The 25467-nt window shown below is 35.0% G+C and overlaps 1 protein-coding gene across 2 annotated transcripts in view; it reads right to left on the bottom strand.

Annotated features, from left to right (window-relative positions):
* LOC149815120 (lycopene epsilon cyclase, chloroplastic-like) overlaps positions 1-25467 on the bottom strand; it is a 96505-nt gene that overhangs the window by 60408 nt on the left and 10630 nt on the right. For both annotated transcript variants that reach the window (XM_089989524.1, XM_089989523.1), the window contains exons 6-7: positions 9785-9928; positions 9569-9676 (exon numbers count right to left, since the gene is read on the bottom strand). In XM_089989524.1, the coding sequence (XP_089845650.1) occupies positions 9569-9676; positions 9785-9928 (252 nt within the window). The remainder of the gene's footprint in view (positions 1-9568; positions 9677-9784; positions 9929-25467) is intronic.

Here is a 25467-nt window from a genome sequence, read left to right as displayed (position 1 = left end):
ACCAATGTCCGCACTTGTGGAGGGGTGACAACCAATTTCCCGATAACGGTTGGGTTACATCAAGGATCTGCTTTAAGCCCTTTCCTATTTGCGATAGTGATGGATGAGCTTACGAGATCAATTCAAGAAAATGTACCGTGGTGTATGTTGTTTGCTGATGATATTGTTTTGATTGATGAGTCTAGAGCTGGGGTTAATGCTAAGTTAGAATTATGGAGACAGACATTGGAAGCTAGAGGTTTTAAGTTGAGTAAGAGTAAGACTGAATATATGGAATGTCGGTTTAGTAAGCAACGAAGTAGTGATGGGAGTGTAGTGAAGCTTGGTGAGCAAGATATACCGGTGAATGATTATTTCAAATATTTGGGATCCATCATTCAAAAGTATGGAGAAATTGATGGAGATGTAAATCATAGGATAAAGGTTGGGTGGATGAAATGGAAAAGTGCTACTGGAGTGTTGTGCGATCGTAGAATGCCATTGCGGTTGAAGGGAAAGTTTTATAGGACGACTATTAGACCCGCTTTACTATATGGTACGGAATGTTGGGCTGCCAAGAGACATCATATTCAAAAAATGAGTGTAGCAGAGATGCGGATGCTTAGATGGATGTGTGGAAATACAATAAAAGATAAGATTCGGAACCAAGAGATACGTAAGAAGGTAGGTGTTGCACCCATTGAAAATAAGATGCGAGAGAATCGTTTACGGTGGTTTGGACATATTCGGCGAAGGCCTAATGATGCTCCAGTTAGAAGGTTGGAGAAATGGGAAAATACATTAGTTAAAAGAGGTCGGGGTAGGCCTAGGAAGACTTGGATGGAGATGATAGGAAAGGATATGAATGCTTTGAACCTCACCGAGGACATGGCGTTGGATAGAAATGATTGGAGGAAAAGGATTCATGTGGAAGACCCAAAATGAATTTCTTTTTTGGTTCATATCGCTGACCCCAATTGTTTTGGGATGAAGGCGTAGTTGTTGTTGTTGTTTGTTGTTGTTGTTGTTGTTACTCACTCAAATCACTGCATGAAATCTTATCCATGTTCTTTCTCTCACCTGTTTTCTTTAGAAGTAGTTGTGCTCAGAATTTCGGTTCTGACACCCTACTTTGTTGGTTTTTCACAGGAAATTGGTGAACAGTGAAGTTGGACATGCATCTGGGGATGGATGAGTTATACTTGGGCTTGTCAGCTTCAGTAGAGGATATAGTGGCTCTTTCTTTTGTCTTTTAGTTCTTTTAATTTCTGCAAATGTTACTTTACTTTCAGTTGAAGAAAACCTTGTCTTTGAAATTTTCTTACTCATTAATAAAAGAGTTTTAGTTGGTTGATATGGATGATAATTGCAATTTCGTTTGTGGTGGTTGGGCTATCCAATGGAAAGTGGAACTGTGAGGACCCCAGATCTCTGGGAAGGTTTCCGCAACTCTTAGGAAAAAAAAATATTCCGCATTTTTAAAGGGTCTGGATTGGGGTCGTTACAAGGAGGGTTGTGGTAGGCCAGTGACAGCCAACATAAAAACTTAGTCACACCCTATGAATATGAACCAATATGAGAATTTAGTTGGGGCGTTCCCTATTGAGCGACGTGTTGTACTCTATAGGCCAGGAGGCAATGATAAATGGGCAAGGGTTGCTAAGTCGTCACTTCTGGGCGACGCGTCACACCGGCGCCCGGGTGTGGTGTCAAATAGGCAAGGGTTCCCTCACTTTGTTGGACGGGTGGGGGTAAAGAAGATAGTTCAAGACCATAAAATTAGGTTAGCCACTTGGAACACAGGGCCTTTAACTGGTAAGTTGGTAGAGTTAGTAGATGTTATATGTTAGAAGAAAGATGGATATTTTATGTCTACAAGAGACCAAATGGGTAGGTGAGAAAGCAAAAGTGATAGATACTTGGGGATATAAGATTTGGTATACAGGAATAAATAGGAATAGGAATGGAGTAGGGATTGTTATTAGTCGTGAGTTTATAGATAATGTAGTTGAGGTCCGTAGGAAGGGTAATAGATTTTACTTATTAAATTAGTATTAGGTACAGATATTATTAATATTATTAGTGTTTATGCACCTCAAGTAGGTTTAGATGATTCCATTAAGAGTCAATTTTGGGAAGATTAAGATGGAGTAGTACAAGGGATATCTTATGGAGAAAAGTTTTTCATCGGCAGTGACCTTAATGGACATGTAGGCATTAATAGGGATGGATTTGATAGTATCCATGGAGGCTATGGTATAGGAGAAAGAAACGAAAGTGGAGAAAGGTTTTTAGATTTTGGTTTGTCCTATGATATGATCTTAGCAAACACTTGGTTTAGGAAGAGGGAGTCTCACCTAGTAATATTTAAAAGTGGGGTTAATACGTGTCAGATAGATTTTTTCCTACTTAGAAAGAGAGATAGGGGTTGTTGCATCGATTGTAAGGTTATACCAGGAGAAAGTGTAGCTACACAACATAGAGTCTTAATTTTAGATCTTAGAATTAGAAAATGCCGCAAAAGGGATAGACATAAGATAGATCCTAGAATTAAGTGGTGGGCACTGAAAGGAGCTAAACAAGGAATGTTTGTAGAGCAGGTAGTTAAGGAAGTTGATTGGTGTCTCGAGGAGGATTCAGAATCAATGTGGAATAAGATAGCGGGTGGTATGAGAAAAGTAGCTAAGGAGGTATTGGGTGAGTCTAAAGGCGGTGCACCACTAGGTAAGGATACATTATGGTGGAACGAGGATGTCAAATTAGCTATTAAGGTTAAAAGAGAGTGTTATAGAAATCTAAGTAAGAGTCGTGATAATGAGAATTTGGAGAAGTATATGATAGCAAAGAAGGAAGTTAAAAAAGTTGTTCGAAACGCGAGGGCTAAGGTATATAAGGAGGTTTATGACAAGTTGGATACCAAAGAAGGCGAGAAGGATATTTATAGGCTTGCAAAGATGAGAGATAGGAAATTGAGGGATCTGGGTATGGTTAGATGTATCAAAAATAAAACGCAAAGGGTTTTAGTTAAAGATGAGGAGATTAAAGAGAGATAGAAAGATTATTTTGATAAGCTATTTAATGGAAGTCATGTTCAGGATCTTGGAGACTTCTCTATTCTTTTTCATGAGATGAATCATGACTTCATGCGCAAGATTCAAAAGAAAGAAATTATAGAGACTTTGAAGAAAATGAAATCAAGAAGGGCAGTTGGCCCAGATGGTATACCTATCGAGGCTTGGAAATGCTTGGGTGAGAAAGGTTTAGAAGGGTTGACAAATCTTTTTAACAAGATTTGGCGGACAAATAAGATGCCTAATGAATGGAGGAAGAGTACTTTGGTGCCTCTATATAAGAATAAGGGTGATATACAAGATTGCACAAACTATCGTGGTATAAAACTCATGAGTCATACTATGAAACTTTAGGAGAGGGTGATTGAGTATAGGTTGAGGAAGGTTGTCATGATATCGGAGAATCAATTTGGTTTTATGCTTGGAAGATCAACTATGGAAGTTATACATCTTCTTAGACAACTTATTGAGAGATATAAAGAGAGAGAAACAAAGATTTGCATATGGTTTTTATTGATTTGGAGAAGACATATGATAGAGTACCTAGGAATGTTCTCTGGTGGACAATGATGAAGAAAGGTGTTTCTCTCAAGTACATTAGTATAATTAAAGATATGTACAAAGAAGTAGGAACCAATGTCCGCACTTGTGGAGGGGTGACAACCAATTTTCCTATAACGGTTGGGTTACATCAAGGATCTACGTTAAGCCATTTCCTATTTGTTATAGTGATGGATGAGCTTACGAGATCAATTCAAGAAAATGTGTCGTGGTGGATGAGCTTATGATATTGTTTTGATTGATGAGTCTAGAGTTGGGGTTAATGCTAAGTTAGAATTATGGAGACAGACATTAGAAGCAAGAGGTTTTAAGTTGAGTAAGAGTAAGACAAAATATATGGAATGTCGGTTTAGTAAGCAACGAAGTAGTGATAGGAGTGTAGTGAAGCTTGGCGAGCAAAAAATACCGGTGGATGACTGTTTCAAATATTTGGGATCTATCATTCAAAAGTATGGAGAAATTGATGGAGATGTAAATCACAGGATAAAGGTTGGGTGGATGAAATGGAAAAGTGCAACTAGAATGTTGTGCAATCGTAGAATGCCATTGCGGTTGAAGGAAAAGCTTTATAGGACGACAATTAGGCTCGCTTTACTACATGGTACGAAATGTTGGGCTGTCAAGAGACATCATATTCAAAAAATGAGTGTAGCTGAGATGTGTATGCTTAGATGGATATGTGGAAATACAATAAAAGATAAGATTCGAAACGAGGAGATACGTAAGAAGGTAGGCATTGCATCCATTGAAAATAAGATGAGAGAGAATCGTTTACGATGGTTTGGACATAATCGGCGAAGGCCTAATGATGCTCCAGTTAGAAGGATGGAGAAATGGGAAAATATATTAGTTAAAAGAGGTTGGGCTAGGCATAAGAAGACTTGGATGGAGATGATAGGAAAGGATATGAATGCTTTGAACCTCACCGAGGACATGGCATTGGATAGAAATGATTGGAGGAGAAGGATTCATGTGGAAGACCCAGAATGATTTTCTTTTTTGGTTCATATCGCCGACCCCAATTGTTTTGGGATGAAGGCGTAGTTGTTGTTGTCTAACCTTTGGAACAAAAAGATTTTGAGAGATTTTAGAATCAAGAGTTTCAATACTTGTGATTTTTAAAAAGGTTCCATCGGCCGTAGAAACACATGAGCCTCTTGAATTGGTACATACATCGGTTAATGCATTCTCAAGTGGGGTAATATGAAATGAGGCTCCGGAGTCTAAGATCCAAGAGTACGTACCGGGAGGTGAAGTAGATGCAATGGCTGCACCTGACGTGGAGAAAGTAGCTTTGAGAATTTGTTGAAGAGCCATAGAAATTTGACCAAGTGTTTTCTTAAGGTCTCCACTCTTGCCTTCATCTTCTTTGGTAGTGGATTCTTCAAGAGAAGCCACCTTAGGCTTGAATGTCCCATTTAGTCGGGCAAACAGGTTTAATGTGACCCAGCTCATGACAATGATGGTATACAATCATATTTCTTCCTCCACCATAGTTGCCTTGCTTTTCAAAATGAGGTGGTTTGTATGTTTTGACATTGTTGTCGGGTTTGGATACGGCAAGCACTTCATCAATGCTTTTACTCATGCCAAGCCTAGTTTCTTCTTGAGTAATTTCGGCTATGGCATCTTCTATAGGAAGAAAAATAGATCTATGGAGGAGTGAAGACCTAACTTGCTCAAAGTCAGGACGTAGACCGAACAAAAATTGAAACAATCGATCTTGTTCCATTTGTTTTTGTCTTAATTCAACATCCTCGATAGATACCCATTTTGGCTCTAAAAGAACCAACTCATCCCACAAAGAGTTTAGAGCACTATAGTAATCTTGAATGCTCATCCCCTTGTTTAGTAGTTCTAACATTTTCTTGCAAGACATAGGCTCTTGCAAGATCTTTTTGGGTATACATACCCTTCATAAAAAACCAAGCCTCATTGGCTCATCGAAATTTTGCAATATTTGCACATACCTTGAATTCTACATTGTTCATAAACCATGCTAGGATTTTTGCATGGTTGCTTGCCCAATCTTCTACTTTTCTTTGATGATCTTCAATAGCTTTGAGGCAAGCATCTCCCTCAAGAACTTTTTCTTGACCTCATTCAATCTTGGTAAGCTCAAGTTGAAGTTTCGGAACGAACCCGATTACATAACCCCAAAGTTTTTTTTCTTTGAGGTTATTCTCCATTACGAATGCCCACATCATGTAATTTTTGCCATTAAGCTTGAATGATAGGTTGATCTTGGCCTCTATTGCTTTCAATAAGGTAGTATGAGAATAAAGAAGAGGGAGAGTTACAACTTCACGTTACAAGAGTCGAGTGGCTCTGATACCATGTAATGAAGTATGCGAAAAAATAAAGAATGCAAAAATGCATTCACAATCACCAACAACGTAGAAATATCAAAAGGGAGCAATACACAAGTCCACTATGGGACAACACAAACACAAGCTTTATAAAAAGCACAACTAAAATAAAGAACTCTTTTATTGAAAGAGTGAGCATAAAAGCTTAAGAAATACAAGGGGTCTCACCCCTATTCATACAAAGATAGAGGGCTGAAAAAGGAACCAAGGGGGGGGCTCCTAAAGAGTCGTTGGGGGGCCCAACAACTCTATTGTGGGGCCCCCTTTTGGCATGAATCCAAAAATAAAAAATAAAAGAAAAAGGAAAAGAAAATAAGAAAAGAAAAAAAAACATTGTTTACTAAACAATGTGAAAAGACTATAATACCCTTATCAGGTATTATAGTCTTATACATATGATTTAACAAAAAATTTGTTATGTAAAAAACAAATGCTACAAGAAGACAATAAATGCTTGCGAAAATCAATTTTTAAATAAGTGAGTTCATATATAAGAAGTGATTTAAAAAAACAAAGTTTCAAATCAAATCCAATAACAGTAGATGAAAACTTAGAATGAATGCAATCATATGCACAACAAGATGTCAATTGATAGAATCATATGCATAGTCAATATAAGCAAAATCTAAAATACAAGTCAATGGTATATAAACATTAAAGAGGGTCAAAACATATATAGAGATTCTCAAATAACCATATAGAAAACCAAGTGCATACACAAGTACAATTAATTATCAATACTCACAAAGAGATCAAAAACTCATGTATATGCAATAATCTTAATAACTTAAAGCAACATATCTTAATGAAGAATCATATAAGATATGCATAGGAACACACTTAAGCATATGTAAGTGACAGATTAAGGCACTAAGAGTATATACCAAAGAGGCTACAAAATAAAAACATAATATTTTATAAATAACAAGTATGCAATGAATCAAGAACACACGTCTACCAAAGATCTAAGTGGACAAGCGCGTCCATCAATAATGGACAAGTACTAAAGTGAACCATAAGGAAAATACTTATAACACCCACAAACGGCAAACACAAAGAAGTTTCTTATAATTCTCAACTTAATATTTTATTAAAAAACTAAGTATGCAATAAAAACATAATATTTAAATCCTATGTAAAACATGTAAGATAATTTTCATTAAAGAGCCATGAGACTAAGAAAATAACACAATCATAAGGAACACAAAAGGACCAACAAGAGAAACATCCAATAACATAATTGTTGTCCAAAAAAGGACAACAAAAGACATTTATTAAAGTGAATGACGCCCATAAGAAATCATGCTCAATACCTTATACATGAATAGACAATCTCATTTATCATGTAAGGTAATCACAAGTGCACAAGAATCAAATATCAATATAAAAATTATTTATACACAAGCAAGATCATAATTTTTAATACTTCATAAGCTACTTTAAGTTTCACATAAGAATTCACTGAGTAAAGAGAGAAAAATTAAGCACAAGTTAAGCAAAATTTCATAAGATCATACTTGTAAAAGACACACAACACTATTTCAAATTATTTTAAAATATATGACAATTTTTCAAAAAGAAATAAAAACAAATTTTAATAATAAACACAAGCATGATTTAACATTTAGAACCATGAATTGTTCAAACAAAACATCTAAATGCCAACAATACATGCTCAAGAATACTAGATCATATACGTACATATCAAATAAAGCAAGTCTTAAAAAACTAAGATTCAAACTAGATCTCCTAAAAGTTGTCACATAGGTGCGGGTGCGGGTGCGAATGCGGCACTTTAAAAAAACTTAGGTGCGAGGAGGGCATATATATATATATATATATATATATATATATATATATATATATATATATATATATATATATATATATATATATATATATATATATATATATATATATATAATTTTTAACAGTTTTAAGTTCACATTATGTGTATGTGTGTGCATTTATGCATTTATATAGATAAAAATAGACTTAATTAGGGTTAATTGAATCTACTTTTGGATAGAAATGGACCTCAGTGTGGTTGACTTCACATAACACAAAGGAAGCTATGTACAAGTGTCGCACCCGCCTGGGTGCAGGTGCAACACGCCATGCCCAGTTAGAAGAGTCTGTGTTACATAGCCTAAAAGCATACACATATAATTTCACAAGATCAAACAAATATTATAAACCTTATAAAATATATAATAAAAACAAATCCCATGATAATTTTTTTTAAAAAACATTTACAAATTTTAGTTTTTTTATAAAAATAACAAATAATTTTTCAAAGATAAGAAAAATGAGTGTTTTCTCATGCATAATGCATGAGATAGATAACACAAGTAACACTTAAAGATATAAGCTATGTTATATGGATGCGGGTATAGAGGGTACGACACGATAATTTCAAAAAATGCAGGTACAAGAACACGGCTATTTATATAAGAGAGAGAGGAAAGAGTTTGAGTCTGGATTCACATATGATCCAGACCCAAACTCTTTCCTCTCTCTCTTTATAAGAGGGAGGAAAGACTTTGGGTCTGGATCTATATACAATCCAGACCCCCAAACTATTTCCTCGCTCTATAAAATAAAAGAAAAAGTTTGGGTATGGATCCACATATGACCCAGAACCAAACTTCTCTCTAAAAAGGGAAATAAAAGGGGAAGGTCAAAGGTGCTCTCTCTCTCTCTCTCTCTCTCTCTCTCTCTCTCTCTCTCTCTCTCTCTCTCTCTTCATCTTTTTCTTTCCTTCTCCTTTTTCTTTCCTTCTTTTTCTTCTTCTTCCATAATGATCACGAAACATGAACTCGAACCAAAGAATCCTAAGACCCAAAAGAGGCAAAATACCAAGAAGGATTTCTTGGCTCTGATATCATGTAATGAAATATGTAGAAATACAAAATGAGGGCTTCTAAGGGCTTACAAGATCATAAACACAAAGTGCACATGCATAAATCCAACTAAGAGACAATACAAGAGTACAAAGGCACAACACAAGCACTCAGTGCATTCAAAACATTAAAGAACTAAAGATAAGAACACAAAACATAAAAAATATTCATCTTATTGAACATGAATGCTTAAGAAAAGCATTAGAAAATGAAAGGGGATAAAAACCCTTATTTATGGGAGACCTCAATAGAGCTGTTGAACTGTTCCAATAGCTATATTAACTAGTCAACTCCATGTTGACTAGTTAAAAAAGAACCTAACAGCTCTATTTGGTATTTGACCAAATAGTCCCTATAAAAACATAAAAATACAAAAAAAAGAATAAAATAAAAGTACTAATGTGCCCCTAATGGGCACAGCCTATTACAATGTATGAAATGATCAAAATACCCTTAATGGGCATTTACCTATTAAATCATTATAAATAAAATATATATGAATATATATAGGCATGTATTTATTTATTCATTGCCAAGATCGTATCTCTTAGTCGCAACCTAAAGCAAGATTGATTTCATGTTGTAGAACATGGACTAGACTTCTGTATGTTGTTTACATAACATACATATACAAAGGAAAAATAGCTTTTACTTAATCAACTTTAGAATAGATTAAAGAGGTCACCTCTTCATAAACTTTAATAACCCGAACTCCCATGGTTTCCAAGCGTGTCATTAATCTTTTCTTCAGGATGTCAAACGGCATGGTGGGTCTTGCAGCCAAACAGGTCTCCTGCAACCAGTTCACCCTAGTGATATACTGAGACCATTATACAGAATCATAGAAGAAATACCGCACCAAGATGCAGTAACTAGATTAAGCACAAATATGAAAACAAACCTCATAGAAAACTCTTGTTGGTGACAATGGCATGGCATAAAGAAATGATGGAACCTCAGTTTCAACAGTTTTAGCTTTTTCCTTCACATAATCTCTATAATCCATGAAGACCATCATATTGGTATCATATGGATTGTTTTCTACCTGAAGGAAGAACAGAATGGCATATTTAATGTGAGCATTTTGTTGTAGTTCCTAATATATTGGACAGAACAGAATATTAAAACCAGTGGTGACAATTTACATGGGAATATAATGTGCTAGACAAAAAGATTGGAGTACGTATCAACAGAAACTCCATGAACTAAACCAAGTTACCAATAAAAATGATCAAGAACCTTATATTTCTCTAATTTTCCTGTACTCTCATAAGTAAAATCTCATTAGTAAAACCTCAGTTGGCACAGAAGTGACACACTAGAAGCCATACATGAAGATTTTAAGCACAATGTAATTCTATATCTAGAAGTCCTAAAATGTAGGAAAATAGTATGGCCATGTTTGCTTTTTAGAATTGATTAATTGAATAAAGATTTCATAATTATCCTTTATTGTATATATTTGTTTGATTTGATTTTATTTCATATGTTAGAAATGTTTAACTGAATACAATTGATGTTTCAATCTGCCCTTATGTTTTTTAAATCTTGAAATGCAAGTATTATAGGGGCGATCTATGAGGCCCGGATCCTTGGGTTTTGGTTTCCGTAATTGTTCAAAAAAATTAATAAAAAATAAATAAATTTTCACTTTTCAACAGGGATGAGTTGGGGTCGTTATAGATAGAGTCTCTACTAAAGGTTTTTGTGTGTTTTTAGGTGACTATGATTTCATGAAGATGCAAAAAGCAACATAAAATATCTTTATCCTCAACTGAAGCCGAATATCGAGCAATAGCTACTACAACCATAGAGCTTGTGTGGCTTTGAAGTTTTCATAGTGATATGGGCATAATCATCTCCACACCTTTGAACATGTGTTGTAACAATAAGAGTGCAATCGACATCGCAAGCAACCATACCTTCCACGAGCGTACTAAACATATTGAGATGGACTATCATTATGTACGTGATGAATACCCGAGAGAAACTATTACATTATCGTATGTCACATCAGAGTATCAGTTGACGAATTTCTTCACAAAAGCTCTTCCAGCTCCTAGCTTTATTTTTCTCTATAGCAAACTTTTGGTTGTTTTCTCATAAGTTTGAGGAGGGTGTTAATATATATATATATATATATATATATATATATATATATATATATATATATATATATATATATATATATTGTCTAGTTTTCCCAATAGGGGCATTTTTGTCTTTTCACATAGTTGTTTCTAGAAACAACTATTTTCTAGTTTAGGATTTTATATTTATTCAAAATGTAATTTTTGCTTTTTTTGTTTTTCTTTTTCTTATTGCATTGAGGCCCCGCATGGAATCGTTGGGAGCTCCCAACGACCCTTTGAGGGAGCTCCCAATGGCCTCTCTCTCAGTTGATGTGTATAAATAGGGAATGTTCCCCCTTGTTCCTTTTAAGCTTTTCAAGCCCTCTTTAATAAAGTTTTGTATTCTTTTACTTGGCATTGCCTTCTTTGGGCTTTTTGTATTGTCCCATCGTGGACTTCTTGCTTGTATGCTCTTTGTGCCTTTGCACTTGTCTATTATTGGACTTAGTTGATGCTTTTGCATCTTTGGGTTCTAATTCCGCATACTTCATTACAGGTACCTCAAACAAACTCCCTTAAGAGTGCTTTCCTCGCAGTCCCTATTGAAAATTCAATAACCCTAACACGTTCTTGAAGGGAGAGAAGGCAGTTTCTGCAGCCAATCCAAGGAGAATGGCAGCACACAGCAGGTTCTAGCCCCTCATGATCTAAATTAGATCGCAATGCTATTCTGGCATGCATTTTAATTCAATCAAGATCCACGTGGGTAATATTCTTCTCTTCAAGCCAGGATAGCTTTCGTTTTAAAAGTTGGTATCATGTTCTATTACCGTCTTGCACTTTAAATGCAGATTTCCTTTTATAATTGCTATAGATTTAATCACAATTAGATTATAACATCAAATCAGACTGCATTTAATAATAAATCATACTGGCTGTTACAGCAGATATATTGCTTATTTTATATATGAAACTCGAGATTACTACTCCCTTCAATTGGCTAACACATTCAGGTTTGGATCTTTTACTAGATCAATTGATTTCAGATATAATGAATTTTTTATCAATATTATGTGTAAAACTAAATATTCGAAATTATTTTTTTTAGATTTTGAATCAATATATCTGAACAACTAAGTTGATCTTTCATTCAGACCTTCAACAATACACAGGTCTTAAAACTAACTCTAATGTAAAATTGAACTTAGCATATGTTAAAATAGACTATATATGATTATATATATAATCATATATATATACAATTATTACTTGTATTACCCTTGAAGGGTATTTGGGTCTTTTCACAATGTAACCTTTTTATATTTTTTTCTTTTCTTTTTTACTTTTTTCTTTTCTTATTTTTTTATGTTATTTATATAAAAGAGAATGGGCTCTATGGTCAAAATACCATAGAGTCGTTGCGACCCCCAACAGTCACATTTGTGACCGTTTGGGGCTCCCAACAACTCTACTGGGAGCTTCCCAATAAAGTTCATGCTTTCTTTCCTCTAGTTCCTCTTGTATAAATAGGGGTGAACCCCTCACATGTATTTCAATGCTTTTTCAAAGCATATTCATTCAATAAACTCTAAATTTTTACTTTTATTGTTACTCTAAGATTCTTTGAAGTTTGTGTGCACTCTTGTGCTTGTATTGTGCCTTTGTATTGTTCATTCTTGCACTTGTGTATGTACTCTTGCACTTGTCCTATAATTCCACATATCGCATTACATGGTATCAAAGTCATAGTACTCTTGGTCTTGTGGAAAGTGACCATTAAGTGTTGGTCATTGTGGAAAAGCATTTAAAAGTGTTTGTGGGTTCGTGGTGACTCAAAGTGGAGGTGCTCTTTTGTTTTCTTCCACATTCTCTCCTCTCTTCTATCAAGTCAAAATGGAGCATGAACATAAAATTTATGCACTAACTAAAAATATCTTATGTTTCTACCGTCAATGGAACATCTTTGCAAGTTAAAAATATTGGAACCTTAGATTCTTCTCAAACTTTTTGTGTTCCAAAAGTTATAGTGGTTCCAATGTTAAATTTAAATCTTTTTTCGGTTTCTCAAATCTTTGATCATAGATGTGAAATCTCCTTCTCACCTAAGGGTTGCTTGGTGCATGATCTCCGGTCGAGGAAGCAAATTGGGCACATATATAATATATATATTATTTTTATAATATATATTATATGTTTATATTTTTTTATTTCTTTTTATTCTTTCTTTTTCATTTTCTTTATTTTTATTTTTTCTAGTTTACTTTGAACTAGATGGTCAAGATCATGTTAGATCTTGATCATTCCTATAGCAGTTGGACCTAGTCCAACGGCTACAAATACAGTCGTTGGACTAGGTCCAATGACTCCTAGGAAGAGCTCTTCCCCTCCTCACTCTACTTCTTGTACAAATAGGGGTAAACCCCTCCTTTGTAAAGCAATGCTTCTTTAAGCATTTTTGTGTATGAATAAATTATTATTTATTTCAAGTGTTCTTTCATTTATACCCTTTCAAGGGTCATGCTTGTAGTGTCTCCAATAGACACATGTTTGTAAGTTATTTGTGCATTTGTGGAAGACCAGCATTTCATTACATGGTATCAGAGCTGCAGAGACCTTAGATCTTGAAGTGATTTTGCCTCGATTTTCGTGTCTCATTTGCAAAAGGTGTTCATCACCTTGTTCTTGACTCAATTAGATTTGTTTGAAGAAAGGAGGAGTTGTACTTCAAAAATTGATTTTGTATCCTCTCTATTATTCTCTATCCTCTCTCGTATTATCTCGTCTAGTTTCTTTTTTTCTCTTCTATCATCTATTCATCATGGATGACAATGATAAGATCACCATCATACCCACGAAGCTAAATGATACTAATTATGTAATGTAGGCTTCGATTATAAAGCACCACATTTGGGGAAAAGGATTATGGGGTATAATGGATGGTTCTGATTCGGAACGTAAACTATCTCTTACCAAGAAAGACGGTGATAAAGAGGTTCCTCTAATGGAAAAGGAGAAGAGCAAGGCGTTAGCCACTTATGAAAAGAAATGGAAAGAGTGGAGGATAGGGCATGCAAAAATTATGCCATAATTAATTAATAGCATAGACATTAAAAAATGCTCTAGTTTTACTAAGTTTGAGCATGCCTACAAGGCTTGAGAATACCTTAAAAATATGTATTCCCTTAAAGATATTGCACATGTGTGCAATTTACAAGACAAAGTTTGGACAATGACTAAAAAAGATAAATCTATTTGAGAATATTACAATGAGTTGTCTGAACTTTGGGAAGAGTTGGCTCTTCTTGAGCCTAAATGGCATTGTGTCGAAGATATCGAGCTTCGCCAAAAGCAACTTTATGTTGAACATTTCTATCAATTTGTGTGGTCTAAGGTCGGAGTTTGAATCCACCAAATCGGCTCTTTTACATCATGAAAAAATTCCTTCTATTGTTGATACTATAGAAGAGCTTACTATGGAGGAAAATAGACTTAGAAAAAGTACTCCAAAAGTTAATGATGACTCTGTTCTAGCTGTGTCTAAACCGAGGAATCATACTTGCACTTACAAGCCGCCTCATTTTGGAAGACAAAATTGTGACTTTGACAAAAGAAAAGTTATTTGTCATCATTGTCATGAATCGGGGCACTACAGGACTCAATGTCCAAAGTTAAAAAGAAGAGAAGAAAAAAAAGTTACATCTGTTGAATCTGAGTCAAAAGATCAAGATGCACCTGTATTTATGGCTCAATTGATGAAAATTCTTCAACCTCTTCTCAAAGGGGTATCCTCCTCAACTGGAGCGGTTGTTGCATCCTTCTCCGATCCAGGTAACTTTTCTTAGCTTTTAGATTCTAGTGCTTCTTTTCACATGACCCTGAATGTCAATAGTCTATTTGAATGTCTTAAAAATAACTCAAGTGTGTCAAAGCTTTTTATATCTAATGACACATCTCTTGAAATAAAAGGAGTAGGATGTTTTGAAAATTTTCAAAATTCAAAAAAAAAAATATTCCAGAAGTTAGATATATACCTAAACTAAATTTGAATCTCTTATCTGTCTCACAAATATCTGACTATGGATGTAATATCTCCTTCTCTTCGCATGGTTGTTGGGTACAGGATCGCCAGTCAGGGAAGCTGATTGGGGAAGGTCATAGAGAAGGAGGACTCTATTACATGAACTTTTTGGAATTGCCCAAGAATGCATTTTGTTATAATATTCAGAAGTTAGAATTGGATTTATAGCACAAAAGACTTGGCCATCTTCACATGTCTAAAATTTAATATTTTCCACGTTTGAAAAAAATTTGTAATTATGAAAATTTTTCTTGTAAAGATTGCATTCTTGGCAAAATGAAAAAATTACCATTTCTGAGTAGAACTTTTGTTTCTTCACGACCACTTGAGTTAATACATTTGGATGTTTGGAGCCCCGCACCAATTATTTCCAAAAGTGGTTATGCATATTATGTCATTTTTGTTGATGACTTTTCTAGACATACTTGGATTTGTTTTCTTAAATATAAATCTAAAGTTTTTACTAACTTTCAAATATTTCATAAAATGGTTAAAAATAAGTTTTAGAATGATATTTTCATTTTTTGCACTGATTCAGGGAGAGAGTTTATGTCCAAAGAATTCAAAGACTATCTCAATTTACATGGCATTACACATCAAAGAGCATGTCCATACACTCCACAACAAAATGGCCTAGCCGAACGTAAACATTGGCACATTATGGAAACTACTAGGACCTTGCTAATTGCAAATCAGGTTCCAAAAAGTTTTGAGCTTAAGCGGTCCTAACTACCACCTACCTCATCAATAGGATGCCATTTTCCTCATTAAAGAATATAACTCCAATAGAAAAACTTGTTAAGTTAGCTCCAGATTATTCTAGGTGAAGAGTCTTTGGATGCAAATATTTTGTTTTCACCAACAAAAATGACAAACTCTCTCGTCGTGCAATCTCATGTGCCTTTTTAGGATATGCTGATAATAAAAAAGGCTATAGATGTTTCGATTTTCAAAATAAAAAATTATATGTATCAAGAAATGTATCTTTTTTGAAAAAGAAAAACTTCTTTGAATTCAAAAAATCTAAGGATGTCACTGAATATTCCTTCTTACTTGATCTAACTTCAAAATTCAATGAATGTGATTTTGAATATGACTTTGACAACGATCAAAGAACTATTGTTGTTGAAAATGATGATAATGGAGAGCAAATCCATGGGGATGTTATTCTACAATATTCAAGACGTAGAGAGCAAAATCTTTCATGTGCATTAGAAAGATACTCCGAAGTTCCACCCAGAAGGACGTCTAAAATTTCTAGACCTGAAAAATTTGTGTCTTATGAATCTTTTTTACCCACATCTAGGGCAACCAATGCATTAATACAATCATATGTTGAACCGTCATCCTACTCTCAAGCTAAAAATCATATAGAATGGATAGAAGCCATGAAAACAGAATTGGATGCATTAGAAAAGGCCAATACCTAGACTATCCAAGATATTCCTCCGAGTAAGAAACCTATAGGCTAGAGGTGGGTATACAAAATCAAAACCAAAAGTGATAAAACCTTGGAAAGATATAAGGTTCGTCTAGTGGTAAAAGGATATGCTCAAGAGTATGGTATCGATTATAAAGAAACATTCGCTTATGTGGCCCGTATGACCACTGTCAGAACTTTAATAGCCTTGACCTCCATTAGAAAATGACTTATCTTTCAATTAGATGTTAAAAATGTTTTCCTGAATGAGAATCTCATCGAATAAGTATACATGGAAGCCACACCTGATATTAGTATTCTTTAAGGGTAAAGTTTTTCGTCTAGAAAAAGTTCTTTATGGTCTTAAATAGGCTTCAAAAGCCTGGTATGACAGATTTAGTCATTTTATGCTTGATATTGGTTTTCAACCTTGTTTAACTTAAACTGTTTTGTTTATTAAGAAATCTGATGCAGGCATCATTATTCTCCTTCTCTATGTGAATGATATGATCATCACCGGCAGTGACAAACAGGGAGTTGCAAATATCAAAACTCTTCTTAAAACTCACTTTGAAATGACTGACTTAGGTTTATTAAAATATTTTTTAGGCATTGAAGTTGTTTATTCCCCTCGTGGGTATTTGATCCCAATCTAAATTTGCTTTTGATATTGTTTCTAGGTCTAGAATTACAGATAATAAAAAAGTGGACACTCCAGAAGTTAACATTAAAATGAAGAATGATGATGAACTTTTTGATGATCCTACTCATTACCGACAGCTTATTAGAGCCCTTTCTTATCTTTACATTACTAGGCCAGATATAGCACATGTTGTTCATACTGCGAGCCAGTTTTAGCATGCTTCTACCTCTATACATATGGAAGCAGTTTTGCGAATTATTAGATACTTAAAGTCTTCTCTTTCACGAGGATTCTTCTTGTCTACTTCATCATCTTTAAATTTAATTGCATATACTGATGCTGACTGCGGAGGTGATCCCAATAATAGGCACTCAACCACTGACTTTTGTGTGTTCTTAGATGAATATTTGATTTCGTAGAGGTGCAAGAAGCAGCAGAAGGTCTCTCTTTCCTCTATTGAAGCAGAATACAGAGCCATGGCAACCACCACTATGGAAGTTATTTGGCTCAGACAATTGCTAGCAGATATGGGAGTTGAAGCGATGCAAGCTTCAAAAATATGTTGTGACAATAAAAGTGCCATCTACATTGCAAGCAATCATACGTTCCACGAGCGCACCAAATATATTGAGATGGATTGTCACTATGTAAGAGAGGAATACTTACATGGAACCATTGATCTGCCCTATGTTACATCAGAATATCAATTACCAGATTTCTTAACAAAGCCTCTCGCTACTCCCAAATTTCACTTTCTCTTAGACAAACCTTCGCTCATTGTACTATAAGTTTGAGGGGGAGTGTTAAAATGTAACATGTAAATATATATAATATATATTATTTTTATAATATATATAATATTTATATTATTTTTATAATATATATATATAATATTTATATTTTTTTATTTCTTTTTATTTTTTCATTTTCTTTTATTTTTTCTAGTTCACTTTGAACTAGATGGTCAAGATCTCGTTAGATCTTGACCATTCCTATAGCCGTTGCTACAAATAGAATACAACTCTTAGGAAGAGCTCTTCCCCTCCTCACTCTACTTCTTGTATAAATAGGGGTGAACCCCTCCTTTGTAAAGCAATGCTTCTTAAGCATTTTTGTGTTTGAATAAATTAATATTTATTTCAAGTGTTCTTTCATTTATACCCTTTCAAGGGTCATGCTTGTAGTGTCTCCAATAGACACATGTTTGTAAGTTGTTTGTGTATTTGTGGAAGACCACAATTTCATTACGCATAGGAGGGGAGATCTCTACATGGATTCTTTGAATCTTCCTTTGAAATCTTTTTATAATTATGTCCAAGATAAAGATATTGAAAGTTGGCATAAAAGACTTGGACATCCGAGTTATTCAAAGATGTATCTTTTTTCTTTTGAGAAAAAAAATTCTAATGAAAAAGATTTAATTTGCAAAGATTGTATTCTTGGCAAAATAAAATCTATTCTTTTTTCTAATAGAACATTTGTTTCTAAAAAACCTTTTGAATTAGTGCATTCGGATGTGTGGGGACCTTTTTCAGTCATATCAAAATGAGGTTATTCATATTATGTAACATTTATTGATGATTTTACTAGATATGTATGGATATACTTCCTTAATTTCAAATCCAATGTATTTTCCTTGTTTAAAGAATTTCATATGATTGTCAAAAATCAATTTCAAAAGGATATCTTTATTCTTAAATCCGACTCAGATGGTGAAACTTATCTAATGAATTTCAAAACTATTTAAAACAAAATGGGATTTGTCACCAAAAATCTTGTCTTAGAATCCTGCAATAAAATAGACTAGCCGAAAGAAAATATAGGATATTATGGAAACCGCTAGGACTCTTCTTATCTCGAAAGATATTATCAAAAGTTTTTGGGTCGAGGCCGTTCTAACATCGACTTATTTGATAAATAGAATGCCCTCATCTTCTCTATAAAATGTTTTCCCATATGAAAAATTATTTGAAAGAACACCCTGTTTTAAGTGATTATGTATGTTTGGTTGTAAGTGCTTTGTTCTCTTACATAAAAATGATAAATTATCTCCTAAAGCCATTGAGTGTGTCTTTCTTGGTTATGGAGAAAACAAAAAAGGTTATAGATGTTTTGATTTTAAAAATAACAAACTTTATGTCTCAAAAGATGTACTTTCTGTAATGAAATATGCGGAAAAGTAAAGAGTGCTCTAAGCACTTACAACATCCACTAATGAACAAACAACAAGGGCTAATACCCAAACCCAAAGGAGACAACACAACATAAAAATATAAATGCCTCTTATTGAAAGAGAGAGAACTCTCAAGAGTGAAAAATACAAGAGGGGTTCACCCCTATTTATACACAAAAGAAGGAGGGGAGGAGTGGCCATATGGCCTTAAAAGAAGAGCCACCTAGGGGCTCCCATGGAGTCGTTGGGAGCCCCCAACGGTCACAAATGTGACCGTTGGGGGCCCCATCGACTCCATGGTGGGGCCCCTATTAGGTGGACAAAAAACCAAAAAAATAAAAAATAAAAAATAAAAAAGAAAAAATACAAAAAGAAAGAAAAGAAACAAGTACCCCTATCGGGTACTTGTGAAATGACTAAAATACCCCTATCGGGTATTTTAGATTATACAAATATATATGTATATAAATATATACATATATATGAATTACATATATTTTAACACCCTCCCTCAAGCTTTACGGGGATATGACCGAAAGCTTGTTAAGAAGAAACAAAAACCGAGGAGCTGCAAGAGCCTTAGTGAAGAAGTCCGCCAACTGGTACTCTGATGTGACGTAAGGTAGTGCTATGGTTCCTCTTAGGTATTCATCACGAACGTAATGGCAGTCCATCTCAATATGCTTAGTACGCTCATGGAAGGTGTGATTGCTTGCAATATAGATTGCGCTTTTGTTGTCGCAACACAGCTTCGAAGGAGTAGAGATGACAATGCCCATATCACTGAGGAGGCTTCTTAACCACACAAGTTCCATGGTTGTAGTGGCCATAGCACGATATTCGGCTTCCGTTGAGGACAAGGATACTTTGTGTTGCTTCTTGCATCTCCAAGAAATCATAGAGTCGCCTAAGAAAACACAAAATCCAGTAGTTGAGACTCGGTCATTGGGATTTCCTCCCCAATCTGCATCAGTATAAGCAATTAAATCAAGGGATGAGACAGAGGAAAGAAAAACTCCCTTAGTTATAGTATTTTTGATATATCTGACGATCCTTAAGACTGCACTCATGTGCACAGTTGTAGGTGCATGTTGAAATTGACTGACAGAGTGAACGGCATGAGCAATGTCTGGCCGTGTGATGGATAAGTAGGTTAGAGACCCAACAAGTTGCCGGTAGGGAGTAGGATCCTCGAGAGGTGTTCCATCTTCCAACCTTAATTTTGCATTGATGACTTCTGGGGTTTCTGTCTTCTTATCATCGGAAATACCAGATTTGGAACAGATGTCAGCAGCAAGTTTCATCTGAGAGAGAATGTACCCTCGAGGAGAGTACGCCACTTCAATTCCTAAAAAATATCTTAAGAATCCAAGGTCAGACATATCAAAATTTTCTTTCAAAACCTTTTTAATATCATTAATGCCTTTCTCATTACTTCCTGTGATGATCATATCATCAACATAAAGTAGTAAAATAACTACTGAAGACCCTGCACTTTTCACAAACAAAGCAGTGTCAGTATAACATGAACGAAAATTCAAACTTGTCATTACATTACTAAATCTATCATGCCAAGCCTTTGGGGCTTGTTTTAAACCATATAATGCCTTTTTAAGTTTAAGAATTTTATTTTTACCAATACATACTCCTGGTGGGGGATCCATGTAAACTTCTTCATTTAATTCGCCATTTAGAAAAGCATTCTTAATATCGAGTTGATAGATAGGCCATTTTTTCACTGACGCAATAGCAATAAGAGTCCTAACACTAGTCATTCTAGCAACAGGTGCGAAGGTTTCTTCATAATCTATACCATATTCCTGAGCATATCCTTTAGCTACTAACTGTGCTTTATAACGTTCTAATGAACCATCACTCTTGGTTTTAATTTTGAAGACCCATCTACATCCTATTGATTTCTTTCCAATGGGTAACGAAGTTATTTCCCAAGTTTTTGCTTTTTCAAGGGCACTAAGCTCTAAGTTCATGGCTTCAACCCATTGGGGAATATTTTTGGCCTCATTATAGTGTGAAGGTTCATGAAATGAATGCAACGCAATTAGACATGCTCTATATCTAGGAGTTAAGGGCTCATAGGAAACAAACCTATTAGGAGGATTGGAGATCCAACTGGATCTCCTTAAAGATGTTTCTTCAATGTTGGATCCTTGAGAGTATTTTTCTAAGGCACTTATTTGAGTTTGTTGACCATGCCTAACATATGTTTAGATTGGTCTATTATTCTCATCTATAGCATTATCAAGAGGAATTTCCTCTAGGTCATTCAAAGACTTATTAGAGATTTCCTCTTCTTGAGGAGTCTCATCTTCTTGAGATAGAAGATCAAATAAAAAAGTATATTCATTTTCGTCAATATCTTTAGTTTTCACAAAACCATTCTCATTTTCCAAAAATGTTACATCTTTGGATACATAGAGTTTGTTATTTTTCAAGTCAAAACATCTAAAACCCTTTTGATTTTCTCCATAACCCAAGAAAACGCATTCAATAGCTTTAGGAGATAATTTGTCCCGTTTATGAGTAAGGACAAAACATTTGCATCCAAAGACTCTTAATCTATTGAAGTTTGGTGTTCTTTCAAATAGTTTTTCGTATGGAGATGTATTCTGTAAGGATGAAGATATCATTCTATTTATTAAGTAAGTTGAGGTTAAGGCCGCTTCGGCCCAAAAATTCTTTGGAATTTCTTTGAAAATAAGGAGTGTCCTAGTGGTTTCCATGATATGTCTATGCTTTCTTTCGGCCAAGCCGTTTTGTTGGGGAGTCCTAGGACACGATCTTTGATGACAAATTCCATTTACTTCTAAATAGTTTTGAAATTCATTTGATAAATATTCTCCACCCGAATCGGATCTAAGAGTAGAGATATTACTTGAAAATTGATTTTTAACTATCATATGAAATTTTTTGAAGAACTCAAAGACTTCGGATTTTAAATTGAGAAAGTAAATCCATACATACCTAGTGTAGTCATCGATGAAAGTGACATAATAGGAGTACCCTCCTTTAGACATGACGGGGGAAGGACCCCAAACATCCGAATGGACTAACTCAAAAGGTCTTTTGGACACAAAAGTTCGGTTTGGAAAAGGAGTAGATTTCATTTTGCCAAAAATACAATTCTTGCAAACAAAATGTTTCTCATTACAAAATTTCTTTCCAAATGGAAAGGAGTACATTTTTGAGAAACTTGGATGTCCAAGTCGTTGATGCCAAATATCAATATTTTTATCTTGGACATGGTTACAAAAAGAGTTAATGGGGAGTTTCAAGTTGCTCATGTAATAGAGATCTCCCCTTCTATGGCCTTGCCCAATCAGCTTCCCGGACCGGAGATCCTGTATAGAGCAATCCTTAGTTGAGAAGGAGATTTTACATCCATGATCGCATATTTGAGCAACAGAGAGGAGATTTAAATTAAGTTGAGGTACAACTCTCACGTTTGGCACAAAGAAGTCTTTTGAAAAGTTTAAAGTTCCAAAACTTTTTACTTGTAAAGATGTACCATCGGCAGTTGAAACATAGGAGTTTTTATAATTATTACATAAATCGGAAAGCTCATTTTCAAGGGGGGTCATATGAAAGGAAGCTCCAGAGTCAAGGATCCAAGACGACATACCTGGAGGAGAGGAAGAAGCTACGACGGCACCCGAAGTTGATAGAATCTTGAGTAGAGTTTGTAGTGCCTCCGATAGTTGAGCAAGAGAAAAAGAGTCCGTTCCTTTGATTGCTTCCTCTTTCTTTTGAGTGGCTTCTTCAACGGAAGCAACTTTATTTTTTGGTGCTTCATTCAACTTAGGGCAATTAGGTCTTATATGACTCGGTTCTTGACAATGATGGCAAATGGCTTTTCTATAGTTGCCATTATAGTTATTTTGCCTTCCAAAATGAGGAGGTTTGTAGGTTTTCATATGGTTGTCGGGTTTAGATACGGCCAAGACATCATTTCCTCCTTTAATCATGCCAAGACGGGTTTCTTCTTGGCATATTTCGGCAATGGCATCTTCCAAAGGAAGAGGCTTTGATCTATGTAGGAGGGAGGATCTAACTTGTTCATACTCGGGCCTAAGCCCATGTAAAAATTGGAAAAAGTGTTCTTTTTCCATTTGTTCTCTCCTTAATTCCACATCTATACTAGAAACCCATTTTGGTTCTAGCAAGGATAACTCATCCCATAGAGGGCCAAGAGTGCTAAAGTAGTCCCTAACACTCATTTCTCCTTGTTTGATAGTCCGGATTTTTTCTTGAAGAAAGAATTGACGAGCAAGGTCTTTTTGGGTAAACATACCTTTCATGAAGAACCATGCTTCATTTGCCATCCGAAATTTGGCAATGTTGGCGCAAATCTTAAGCTCCACATTGTTCATGAACCAAGCAAGAATCTTGGCATGCTTACTTTCCCAATCTTCTATTTTAGATTGGTGATCTTCAATGGCCTTCATGCGGGCATCTCCTTCAAGAGCTTTTTCTTGATCGCCTTCCATCTTAGTTAGTTGGAGTTGTGGTTCCGGAATGGTGCCCATAACGTATCCCCAAAGCTTTTTCCCTTTGAGGTTGTTTTCCATGGCGGCGGCCCACATCATGTAGTTGGATCCATTGAGCTTGAAGGAGAGATCAATCTTTTGTTTTCCTTCCATAATAATCACACTTAAAAGGATAAAAGAAGAGAGAACCAACAAAAAACAAATATAGCTACACAACTAGCTATATTAAGAAGAAGAGCATACACAAGGCTCTGATACCATGTAATGAAATATGCGGAAAAGTAAAGAGTGCTCTAAGCACTTACAACATCCACTAATGAACAAACAACAAGGGCTAATACCCAAACCCAAAGGAGACAACACAACATAAAAATATAAATGCCTCTTATTGAAAGAGAGAGAACTCTCAAGAGTGAAAAATACAAGAGGGGTTCACCCCTATTTATACACAAAAGAAGGAGGGGAGGAGTGGCCATATGGCCTTAAAAGAAGAGCCACCTAGGGGCTCCCATGGAGTCGTTGGGAGCCCCCAACGGTCACAAATGTGACCGTTGGGGGCCCCATCGACTCCATGGTGGGGCCCCTATTAGGTGGACAAAAAACCAAAAAAATAAAAAAGAAAAAAGAAAAAATACAAAAAGAAAGAAAAGAAACAAGTACCCCTATCGGGTACTTGTGAAATGACTAAAATACCCCTATCGGGTATTTTAGATTATACAAATATATATGTATATAAATATATACATATATATGAATTACATATATTTTAACACTTTCTTAGAAAATGAAAGTGGACTTAAGAAAACTCGAGAAAATGAGGAAGTTGATTACACTTTCTTATTTGACCTCTTGCCACAAGAAGATCTAACTCTTGTGATGTTTCTTTAAATAATGAAGAAAACTTAGATGGTGATGAACATTCTAATATTGAGAATGTCGAATCATCATTGAGAAATGACCCAGCATGAGCAAAGACATCCCCAAAGTGCTTTTGAAAAAATCCCCATAACTCTTATATAGAAGAAAGTCCTCTTAGAAGATCCAATCATACCTCTATCTCACCAAGTAGGTTTATATCCTATGATACTTTGGCACCAAAGTATAGAACATGTTTGATAGTTTTACACTCTTATTATGAACCAACACATTATAATGAAGTCAAAACCCTTCCACAATGGGTTGAAGTTGATGCCCTTAAAAAGGCTAAAACTTGAGAAATGGCCTCATTACCACTAGGAAAGAAAGTTATAGGATGCAGATGGGTTTTTAAGGTAAAAACCAAGAGTGATGAGTATCTAGAAAGATATAAAGCTAGGTTAGTCGCCAAGGGATATATTCAAAAATACAAAAGTGATTATGAGGAAACCTTTACACCGGTAGCTAGGATGACTAGTGTTAGGACCCTCAGCCGGCATCTATCCAAAAATGACCCATTTACCAACTTGACGTTAAAAACACATTTCTCAATGGTGAATTAAATGAGGAGTTGTATATGGACCTTTCACCAGGATTTGATATTAAAAAAAGTAAAACTCTTAGACTTAAAAAGGCCTTGTATGGTCTTAAACAGGCTCCTAAGACTTGGTATGATAGATTTAGTAATGTAATGACTCATCTAGGTTTTCATTCTTGCTATATTGACATTGCTCTTTTTGTCAAAAGTACAAGTTCTAAAGTTGTTATTCTTCTATTG

Source organism: Nuphar pumila, chromosome 15, assembly GCF_984573655.1.
Source record: "Nuphar pumila chromosome 15, dmNupPumi1.hap1.1, whole genome shotgun sequence".
Taxonomy (NCBI): Eukaryota; Viridiplantae; Streptophyta; class Magnoliopsida; order Nymphaeales; family Nymphaeaceae; genus Nuphar; species Nuphar pumila.
This window is presented reverse-complemented; position numbering and strand designations above follow the sequence as displayed.